Source organism: Chelonoidis abingdonii, chromosome 8, assembly GCF_003597395.2.
Source record: "Chelonoidis abingdonii isolate Lonesome George chromosome 8, CheloAbing_2.0, whole genome shotgun sequence".
NCBI classification, from domain to species: domain Eukaryota; kingdom Metazoa; phylum Chordata; order Testudines; family Testudinidae; genus Chelonoidis; species Chelonoidis abingdonii.
Window position 1 is genome coordinate 79,549,650 of NC_133776.1, and position 11,878 is coordinate 79,561,527.

An 11,878-nucleotide genomic window follows, 5' to 3' on the forward strand; every position below is an offset into this window, starting at 1 on the left:
CCGGGGCGGGGGGGGTGGCGCAAGGTGGAAGTTTCACCTAGGGCAGGAAACTTCCTTGCAACGGTCCTGACAGTGCTCCATCCAGTGGAGAATATTGCCTATTATACCTTATAGAATTAACCTCCCCACCTCTTTTCCTATGCAAGATTATACGCAATGCATTAAGGGCAAAAAATAAACCTTAAAGTCTCCTAACTAAATAAGTAAGTTAACTTGGTGATGCTGTTCTGTTTGCTATAAGCTGATGGATTCCATCCTTTGGAACCACTGTGTACTATTATTTATAACTCCGTTTCTAGTTATTCAGATGAGAAGCAGCATGTATGGTTAAAAGTGGTGATTGAAAATGGTCTCATTGAGATCAACATTTTTGAAAAGGAAAGCAGCATTGAGTGATGTGATAGCACCACTCTGGTGGTGTGTGATGTGATGTGTGGTAAGTTGTTGTGCTCTGTCAGAACAAGACAAACAACTTCTTGTTAAATGGTGACAGAGCAACAAAGGCAGGATTACTTTGACGTAACCTTGATTTCCACCAGGGAAAATGAAGCTTGAAATAGACTCCATCCTCTCTCTACCCATCGAAGTCCTTTGCCTTTAATGTAAGTGCAGTAATCTGGCTGTCCAAACAACATAATTTCATTAACCCCCCTTGAGGATGGCCTTGAGGTTAAGGAGCTGGTGTGAGAATTGGGTTCCATCCCTGTGTGTCACAAACTTCTTGTGGAAGTTCAGCAAGTAACTTATCTCTGCCTCTGCCTCCCTCTCCCAATCTGTAGCTTACTTTCTTGCTTCCCTTTGTCAGCCTTTGTAACGGACATGCAGTTTTCCCATTCATAACATCTTAATATTTTTCTTTCCCTTCCCTTTAAGGTTTGCCCAGTTATTAAATATATTAAAATAAAGAGAACAAAGATAGTTTCGTTCAATCCAGCTTGTCTGTTTTGATTTAGTTTTCAGACATCAAACAAATGCTACGAACTTGAATGAGGACGTTCAATAGATTCTGTGTCAACCATAACTAAAAGCTGTGATCTTGTAGGGCTTAGGACAAATCCACTAGCGGATGACAGCTTTCTGGCTAGTTGGAACTGCACAGACACATGTTGCAAGGCAATTAACTGAGGCCATTAGCACTTAGTGTTGAGTCATTACTGGCTTCTGCATATAGTTTTGACTTGACCCTGACACTGCTAAAACTTTATATACATTGCAGGAAATACTAGTGACATCACCCTGAAGCAGAAGGAGTGACACTGGTTAATAGTGAATTTTGTATGCTCCAGTGGAAGCAGCAAGCTTTTTCCATCCCGAGAGTGATTAAAATCCCCCCTTCACCTACAACATGCACCAGTGCCATGGCTTGATATTAACACACAGTTCACAAGCATAGTGGACCACTGTAATCTAGCTGTACAGGACACTGTTTGTCAGTGCTGCACTGTTTACATGACAGAACTGACTTCTGTACCTTCAAGAGAAGTCCTTTCGCTCCTTGTCAAGTTTCTGGACTGCCAGACTTGACTGTAGTTCAGGATTTTGCTCATTGCTTTTCTGTATTTTTGTGACATGACATTGTAAAGTATTGGGTTTATAGATGCTCCAAGGTAAAAGAGAAGCATAGCGATGAGATTGAAGTACTGAGTGATGTCATACAGGATGGTTGTGGTCTGGGCAAAGAGGATTCGGCCGATGTGGAATGGTAGCCAACAAAGCACGAAAGCCAGGACTACTACAGCTAAAAAGGAAAGGAATATAATTTAGTACAGTAATTTTGAAGCCCTGTTTGTTCTGTCTCTTTAAACTACATTGTAGTTGGAACCTCAGATTACTACATTAATATGGCATGTACCGTAACATGCTACCACCTGACTTGGGCAGCCATTTTTGTTTCATGTTGGCAGGTAGATATAAGCACTGGAGATTTGTTTGCCTGCAACAGTGTTGTGTCCAGGGTTCAAATAAAAGACCCTTCAAATGTATGAAGTTCAGTGACAAGAAAGGAACAAAACAGGCTAGGTTACAGAGGCATTGTTGTTTCTTCAGCATTGTTTCTTGCTGTTAGATTGTTATCCTGAAATCTGCCTCAGTTGTCAGCATAGGCAGCAGGTTATATACATTTGTGGTGCTCGAGCACCAGGAATATTCAGGGCCGGGTGCCCTGCTCCAGCAATATTTGGAGCTGGGTCTCTCCCTCGGCCCCCATGGGCCTCTCTGCCCCTGCCACATCCCTGCCTGGAGCATGTCCCCCCTGCCTGACAAAAAGCAGCGCGCGCCTCTCCCCTGCCTGCTCGTGCTGCTGGAGTCGAGTGGCTCCGGGCAGAACTGCTGTCTGCTGCCCCAGGGTCCTAGCGCCTCCCCTCCACTAATGGCAGGGCAAGCTGCCCTTACCCCGTCCTAGCCCTGAGCCTCTCCAATGCCCCAAACCCTCATCCCCAGCCAGAGCCCTCAGCCCTAGCCCTGAGCCACCCCCCCCCCGCAGCATGAACCCTCATCCACAGCCCACACCCCAACCCTCTGCCCTAGCCCTGAGCGCCCTTCTGCATCATGAACCCCTCATCCCCAAACCCCAGCCAGAACCCTCATCCCCTTGCACCCTAATCCTCTGCCCCAGCCCTGAGCCACTCCACATCATGAACCCCTCATCCTCAGCCCTCACCCCAACCCTCTTCCCTGAGCCCCCTCCTGCATCATGAACCCGTCATCCTCAGCCCCACAGCTCTTACCCCTGTACTCCTTCCTATCCCCAAACTCCCTCCCAGAGCCTGCACCTCACCCCTTCCTATGCCCCTGCCCCAGCCCAGAGCCTGCACCCAAACTTCATCCAAAGTCCGTGCCATCCCTCACCTCTCCTGCACCTAATCCCCGCCAGGATCTGCACCCCAGACCTCCCCCCCCCAAGTCCCCTCCCAGAGCCTTAGGCAGGTGGGGGTGGAGTTTGGGGGGGGGGGTTCTGGGCACCACCAAAATTTCTACAAACTTGCCTCCTTTGGTTGTCAGTGAAATATTTCCCAGGGTTGTGGGGCAGGGTCCTCAGCTGGGAAGTGAGTGGGATCAGAAGAGGAACAAAGTGTCTGGGTGGGCCCAAACACAGAAGGGGATGGAAAAGGGGAGTGAAAGAAATCTGGGACATGAATGGAACAATAAAAAAGATGCAGAGGAAGAGGTGGGGAGAGGAAAAGCCAGGGAAGAAAGACCCTGAAAAAGAAGAGAGAAATTTTTAGATACCATAATAGGGAAACAAAAGTTGGAGACAATAACAGTTGATGGAAAGAGAAAATGCACAGCTCTGAAGTTAATAAATTCTACTGCATGAATCCATGTTCCTGCATTTCACTGTGTTTTCTGCAGAAAGTGGGAGAGCTGAAAAGAGGCAAGATTCCACTGTGAGCTCTGGGAAAGGGGGCAATTTTGGGGACGCTCACAGCCACTGGGGGCTGATAGAGGATCTGGGAACAGACTGAGGCCAGGGCCATCAATGCTTTTGCCTCCACTGCGAGCACAGAAAGTTGGTACCTGCACCCACTGAATTTTGCTGACCGCACCAAGCAATGGGTATTTTGCTCATCTGAGATGAGCAAACAGGCTCAGTGAAGCTTTAAATGTTGTTAACCCAAATAAATCCTTTGTTTTATCAAATTGTGATGACTGTTATCTTAGTTGTGACTGGGGATTGAACCAGACCTTCAGAGCTAAAAGGATGAGTCACTACAGCTGGAACTAAAGTAGGAAATGCTGCTGTGGATTCAGCCTCCTAGCCCCTATTCCTGAGCCATAAAGGCTCACACATCACATGCTGACCAGTGGGTTCTGTAAGGAGTCTAATAAAATGTTAAACATGATTTAAGCAGGAATAAAGCCAATGGTTAACTAGGCCTGGACACATGATTTTGTTCAGATTGTGGCCCAAAGGTTAATTGCTAAAACACATGAAACTTTCTGCAGGAGAAGTGAGAGTGGCAGGCTTGAAAAACTACCTGTCAGACCATGACTGCTGAATGTAGGCCCCTCTTGACACACACAAATCAAGGCTGATCAGATTTGCTTTAAAAAAAAAAAAAGTCACAGCAACATCATACATTTCTTTTTGCTGCTATTCTGACTTTCAGCCCAGAGCAAACTGTGAGTTCAGCTGTTCCCACGACCAACCTACACACAATTAAAATTGGGGCCCTGTATCTCAGTAAAACCCATAAACATGACTAAATGAAGTAAAATGTACTAACCTTAAATCTGTAAGGGCCCTTCCTTGCCTTTTCTGTCTCACCTCCCTCTTTCCACCTTTTCTTTGTGTTTGACCTAGCGTGATATAAAATGTAACTGCTTAGCCTGGTCTCAAGCCAGATCCTTACCTAGCATTTTGACAGTTTGTTTGTGGTACTTTTCTCTGCTTGCAGCCTGAGGTCCTCTCAGCTTGTGCCTGGTTCGCCAAAGCTTTCCACAGATGAGTCCATAGAGCAGAGTCAGGCAAAGCACTGGTAGGAAAAAATAAATGGTTGAAACCCAAGTCATTGTTTCTAAAAGCCCTGTGTGGGCTGAGCGTTCTATGTAATTGCACTCCTTGGCTTCATCAGGCAGGCTTCCATTGCGGTCTTCCACACCAAACAGGAACAGAATTGGGCTGGCAGTCAGAAGAGCCCACACCCATAAAGAAAGGATGACTCTTTTCACTCTGCATTTAGTGATTGTCGTTTTGGCTTTCAAAGGAAAGCATATTGCAAAATACCGCTCGACACTCAAAGTGGTGATGTGCAAGATGGTGCAATATGTGCAGGTTTCACTGAGGTAAAATAAAAATTTGCAGAGGAAATCTCCAAATATGTATGGTTTGTATTTCCAAATCCTGTACAAATCAGAAGGCAGACCAAGGAAAATCAGAATGTCAGACAATGCCATGCTGGATAAATACATGTTAACTGTAGTCCTCATTTCCTTGTATCTTTTGAAAATGAATAGTGTTAGCAAATTCCCAGTGATACCCAAGAAAAACAAGATGCTGGAAATTATAGTCACAGGCACCAGGACATGAATATCAAATAAAGAAAATGACTGCTCCTCATAGTAGTCTGTATCATTTTGGAAATAGCTGTAATTTGAGATGGAATCCATGTCTGGTCTCAAAAGAAAATGGTAGTGTTGGCTGCAGATCATTTGATATCATCAGAGTGATATCAGGTGCCCAGTGATCTCCTTTAAAGATCAATTTTAAAACAAAAACTCAAAATAATTATCATCAAAATATTGGCTGGATATAACTGAATACAGAAGTAGCCACTGGTCTGTTGCGAGAGAGAGAGTGGCTATTGTTTATGATACCAAACATTTTGGAATTAGAAAAAAAAAATTGAAAATGTACATTTTTACTGTTTGCTTTATACTACTTCAAAATAGCGTTTGTATCTTGACAAGTCCATCAAGAGTATTTCTTGAAAGATGTAGATGGAGCCAATCTGGATGCAAATAGATACAATCCATGTTAACAGGCAGTGAGACGTGGACTGAGAAAAACATTGTTTACCTCTGCGAAAGTTTGCCAAAATTTAAGAATTTGCAAGTTACAAAAGTTCAGACCCTTTCTTAACCAAGAAGCGCTTCTTTCTAAAGAACCCTCCAAAGCAGTTGGATTTACAGGTGGTCTTTGCCATAGGCAGAGAGACGGTAAGCTTAATATGGAACATCAATTTTAATGATGCAGAATCTGAGCAAAATGTTCTTTTTACTAGCAGGTCCCCAGCCAAGTGTAGACGTCTGACATGTCACAATTTCTGAGGAAAGCATTTTGGGTACTTTGATCTTTTAGTGCACTTCCTGTGGCGCATGGACATTACACAGACTTTTATAATAATCTGTCTTCCTCCTCTTCCATTTACATATAGTTAATGACATATCATTTAATACTTAAGGAGAAAAATAGTGAAGCCTAACTTGTGGAAAGTAGTCATAGCTAACAGGCAGGTTAAAGCGCTCTTTGATACTGGAAACTTAATGACCACTCAGGATAATTATGTAATTTTCCATTGGCCTGTATATAGAACTGCTGTGTTTATTTAGGGCCTTTTCCCCTACATCTCCTCCACAACATATGCTGCACAGTGAGAGGTCTGGACTGAACGTGTCTTAATAAGATAATCAAGTTAGGTAGAAACACTTTTGTTTGGACATCAGGTTAAAAAATGAGACAGTGTCACTTTGATTTACTTTTAACTTCAGAAAGGATCAGTAATTATTTACTAAATGATTGCGGAGGCGGGGGGAGGTGTTGGTAGAGCTGTACAAAACATAAAGGAAGCCATTAGCGGCTGACTCAAGGAGACTTTTAAAGAGATTTCATTCTTCACAGCTAGAAGAGAGCCATTATGCTAAATATCAGAGCTATGGTATGCTCCATATGAAAACAGAGTGCTTCACTGAGTAATCTGAGGGAATTCCGATATTCCCTGTAAATTCAAGATCAGAGAGCAGGGAAACAGGGATCCCAGAAGAGAATAAATCTGTTACATTCATTTCCTTCATAGTGTTACGGTTTTTGATTTGTTCTTGTCCTAATGTCTGTTCAAGGTGGGCTATTGAAACGTGCTGCACAATAGTTCAGTATTTGGGTTGAAAGGTGCATGTCCAGCATGGCTAATTCCTTAAAACTGCAGAGCTGTGGGTTTGCTTACAGGAAGCATTCCAGTGTGACTTCAGCAGGAGTTTTGGTGCCTAAAGATGCATATAGGCAACTAGTGGGATTTTCAGAAGTGTAGCTAGGCACCTAACTTCCATTGCTTTCAATGGGAGTTAGATACCTAAATAGCTTTGAGGATCTGGGTCTAGGCACCAAATGTCCTTTTAAATCAATGGGTGTTAGGCAGGGCAGTATTGAAAACCCTACTAGGTTTTCGGCACCTTTAGGCATCTAAATGCCTTTAAAAATCTGTCCCCAAAGCCCTCATTTCTTATGCTGCATCTACACCCTCCTGTGAATAGGAGTTCTAAAAACAAGCCACCCTAAATCCTGTGTGAAGTATCATTATCAACACTGCTAAGAGCATCTTATTGTTCCAAAAAGTGATCTTTTGACTGTAGAGTTGTGCTGACTGGAGAGTGCTCACTAACTGATCAGCGCTATACACTGGTGGATGTTCTTTTCTTCTGCCAATACTTACAGTACCTCCAAGTTAGTTTTATAAATGAATGTGTTTGGCTATCAGGAGAACTGGGTGGGTAATGGCTAATCTCCACCCTTCCTGTCTGAATCCAGATAGGAATGAAAAGATATCATCTAAGGGATGCTTGGTTGCTTATGTAGAAGGAGTTTGTGGTCTCTGTCCCAGTGGACCAATAGCTACATTGTGAAAAACATTCCCAAACGCTGTCCCAGATGTTAGTCTCCATAGAGAGGAACCAGGCTGATGGAAAACTGAGCTAATTGTTCATGTTTAAAAATGGTCTTTCCAGAACAGGATTGCCCTCCCACTGTCTTTGGATAGACAGACGACTTCAGTCTCCAGGGTTGTTAATGTAGCCCCTTTCACCAGTACAAGATGCGTGCTATCAGTCCTTGCTCAAGCTGTCAGCAATGCATTTCCTTTTTATACTGCATGTTAGAAGTGAATGGCAACATGGGAGATGCCCTGATTTTGGCTGCTTTTGATTTAATCCATTGTCTGAGGCCATGTAACAACTGCCCAGTTTTTGGTGGAATAGATCTCCCTTTCCTGCCAGAAACATGCTGGTTTTAGTTCAGTGTCTGGGATTAACCTTTAGAATCATAGGGTCAGAAGGGATCACAGGGATCAGCTAGTCTAAGCCCCTACCAAGATGGATGATTTGTTGTATATAAATCATCCAAGACAGATGGCTATCCAGCCTCCTTTTGAAAACCTTCAGTGATGGCTGTTCCATGACCTCCCTTAGCAGTCTGTTCCATTGTATTACTGTTCAGAAGTTTTGCCCGATATTTAATCTAAAGCTGCTATGCTGTAGTTTGAACCCATTGCCTCTTGTCCTGCCCCCGTGTGGCAAGAGAGAACATCTTTTCTCCATCTCTTTTGATGGCAGCCTTTCAAGTACTTGAAAATTACTATCATGTCCCGCCTTAAACTCCTCTTTTCCAAACTAAACATACCCATTTCCTTCAGCCTTTGTTCATATGGTTTGCCTTATGATCAGCTCTTTGATCAACCTTTCCAGTTTCTCCACATCTTTTCTATACATTGGTGACAAAACTGGACACAGTACTCCAGCTGAGGGCTAATCAATGACATGTAGCGTGGTACTATCATCTTCTGTGACTTCCATGCTATGCCTCTGTTAATGCAACCTAAAATTGCATTTGCTTTTTTGGCAACAGCATGGCATTGCTGACTCATGTTGAGGTTGTGATCCACCACAATTCCTAGATCCTTCTCAGCAGTGCTGCTGCCAAGCCAGTTATCCCCCAGTATGTATGAATGCATTTGTTTTTTTTCCCTAAGTGTAACACCTTACGTTTGGCTTTATTGAATTTCATTCTGTCCTCTATAGCCTTTGTTGTCTTTCCTCTCACCTTAGCAGGATGTTTTTGTGTAATACCCTAAGACTTGTGAAATTTAAATTTCTTGGACTACAATGATATAATGCAGCAACCCAAAGAATCTCAGCAGCTGCATTCTCTTTTCATCCAGAACTAATGCTGGCATGTATTGGATACTGGGCTGGCCCTGGAGCTTCTTGTGCCCCACCTGAGACTAGACTGCAGTGCCCTTGCCCCTATGGGACAAGCAGAGTCAGGAGTGCAAGTAGGGTCATACCCTCCAGTTTGCAGTACTGGCAAGAGATTTTTTAGCAGGTACAGGGTACTGGAAAGACTTGGGGCTATCTCCCCCCTCACCCCCAGAGGGCATTAATTCTTTAAATGGCTTTAACAGCACAATACATATGCTAACAAACTTAAACAAAGGCTTTGTTTAAGTTTGTTAGCATGTGTATTGTGCTGTTACCTTGGTCAGGAGTCCTCAAGAGGGGAGTGGGGGGAGACATGGATAGAAGGCATTTAAACAGTGTTTTTCATTCTGTTTCTCCCCATTGGTCTGAATTATCCATGCCATAGGCGGCAGGTTATATATCTTTGCGGTGCCCGAGCACCAGGAATATTCAGGGCTGGGGGCCTGCTCCAGCAATATTTGGAGCTGGGACTCTCCTCCGGCCCTGCCTGGATTGGCCCCGGCCCCCGCGGGTCTTCCCCCGCCCCGCCATGTCCCTGCCTGACAGAAAGCAACGCAGCACCTCTTCCCTGCCTGCTTCTGCTGCCTGAGTAGAGCGGCTCCCGGCAGAACTGCTGTCTGCTGCCCCAGGGTCCTAGCGTCCACCATTCACTGGTGGCAAGGCAGGCTGCCCTTACCCTGCCCTTCTGCCCTAGCCCTGAGCCTCTCCAACGCCCCAAACCCCTCATCCCCAGCCAAAGCCCTCATCTCCCTGCACCCTAATCCTCTCTCCCAGCCCTGAGCTCCCCCCCGCAGCATAAACCCCTCATCCTCAGCCCCAACCCTCATCCCTCCGCACTCTGATCTTCTGCCCAGCCCTGAGCACCCTCCGCAGCATGAACCCCTCATCCTCAGCTCCAACCCTCATCCCTCTGCACCTTGATTCTCTGCCCCAGCCCTGAGCCCTCCGGCAGCATGAACCCCTCATCCTCAGCCCCAACCCTCTTCTCCCCGCATCCTGATCCTCTGCCCCAGCTCTGAGCCCTCCGGCACATGAACCCCTCATCCTCAGCCCCAACCCTCATCCCTCCTGTCAAAGTTAGACTTAGGACTCACAGTTTGTCAGATCATTCTGTTTTCTTAGCACAGCGCTCTGCTAATACACTCAGATAATGTGAGTAGCCATGGAAGGCCTAAACAGTCTTATTTATACAGATAAAAGAGCGGGAATTAGACAAAGGGACAAAGAAAGCAAAAACAGTAAAAATCACCTGGGGCACAGCATGCATATCCCACTTCCTTACTAACTGTTATCGATCTAAGGCTAATACTTCACCAATTGCCCTTAAACAGTGCAATTGTTCTATGTTAATGTCTGTATTCCAGACACCTGGATTGCAACATTCCAACAATTTTGCTTAAAGGTACAGACAACATTTCTTTAATCCTTTTTATTCTTATAATATAATTCATTCTACTTTCACACTCTGCACTCTGATCTTCTGCCTAGCCCTGAGCCCTCTGGCAGCATAAATCCCTCATCCTCAGCCCCAACCCTCATCCCCCCACACCCTAATCCTTTGCCCAAGCCCTGAGCACCCCCCACAGCATGAATCCCTCATCCTCAGCCCCAAACCTCATCCCTCCGCACCCCGATCCTCTGCCCCAGCCCTGAGCCCCCCCGCATCATGAACCCCTCATCCTCAGCCCCACAGCCCTCACCCCACACCCCAACCCTCTGCCCTAGCCCTGAGCCCCATCCTGCATCATGAATCCCTCATCCTCAGCCCCACAGCCCTCACCCTACACCCCAACCCTCTGCCCTAGCCCTGAGCCCCATCCTGCATCATGAATCCCTCATCCTCAGCCCCACAGCCCTCACCCCTGCATTCCCTCCTATCCCCAAACTCCCTCCCAGAGCATGCACCCCCTCCCAGAGTGTGCACTACCTCCCCCTTCCCATATACTCCTTTCCATCCCCAAACTCCCTCCCAGAGCTTGCACCCCCACCCCTTCATACACCCCCACCCCTAGCCCAGAGCCTGCACCCAAACTTCATCCCAAAGCCTGCACTTCTCACCCCCTCCTGCACACCCACCCCCTGCCCCAGTCCAGAGCCTGCACCCAGCATACAAACTCCATCCCAAAGGCTGCACCCTGCACCCCTTCTGCACCCTAATCTCCAGCCCAGAACCTGCACCCCAGACCTCCCCCCCCAAAACCCCTCCCAGAGCCTTAGGCAGGTGAGGGCAGAGTTTGGGGGGGCAGAGTTGAGGGGGCGGGTTCTGGGCACCACCAAAATTTCTACAAACTTGCCACCCATGTCCATGACATCCATAATGTAATGCATCACATCAAGTCCAAATCATTAGAGGAATACCTCTGCTTGCACTGACCAGATGATGTTTGGATTCTGATGTCATCCCAGTTCTGCATGAGGAATCAGCTGTTGTCCCCAGTGTATGTAGAATTCTTCTTTGCAGCCAAACTAGTCTAACATGCATTTTGTTAACTGGAACTGGAGCAGCAAAACATAGAAGACAAATGCCTTATTTTCCAGCTTTGTGAGTGAGAGAACTATAAGTGAAGCTTATAATGCCAGACACTGATGGCCTTAAACCAGGTGCCTCAGGCATCTGCCAAGAACTTTGCTGAAAAAAATATGTTCCTCGTCTTAGCAATGGAGCTAGGACTTATCACACATCTGCCTGCATTTATTTGAATGAAGCTCCTTCTGATCTGACAGCTGAGGCATTGTCAGTTTCAGCCAGAATAATTTACAAACTTGGAACCTAGTCCTGAAAACCCTTAATCATTTGATCAATTCCATTGAAGACAATGGCACTATTTGCATGACTATGGACCACTTTTGTGGACTGGTAAGAGTTTCAGGAATCTGTTCCTATAAAGGAAGTTGAATCTTCCATTGAAATGCAATGTTTAGGTTGATACAATATGATAAAACAGTTTAGGATACAGTTCTACTTAAAATTTGTCTTTTAAAAAGTCATACATATGCTGAAATGGCGCCTCACCCAACTCCCATATTCCATATAAACAGACTGGGGGGAAATTGGGTAGTTAAGCATGTTGATGTTTATATATACAAAGAGGAGGTATCAGAGGGGACGGGGAGACCGTGGGGGCCCTGGGCTGAGGGCAGGGTGGGGAGGAGTCACATGAAGGAAGGGTGGTCACATGCCTCCCCCTTT

The 11,878-nt window shown here is 45.7% G+C and overlaps 1 protein-coding gene across 1 annotated transcript in view; it reads right to left on the reverse strand.

The window, feature by feature from the left end:
* Nucleotides 1–5,109, reverse strand: part of LOC116834710 (growth hormone secretagogue receptor type 1-like) — a 12,289-nt gene extending 7,180 nt beyond the window's left edge. The window contains exons 1-2 of the mRNA XM_032796998.1: nt 4,353–5,109; nt 1,460–1,738 (exon numbers count right to left, since the gene is read on the reverse strand). Coding sequence (XP_032652889.1) covers nt 1,460–1,738; nt 4,353–5,109 — 1,036 coding nt within the window. The remainder of the gene's footprint in view (nt 1–1,459; nt 1,739–4,352) is intronic.
* Between the last annotated feature and the right edge of the window lie 6,769 nt (nt 5,110–11,878).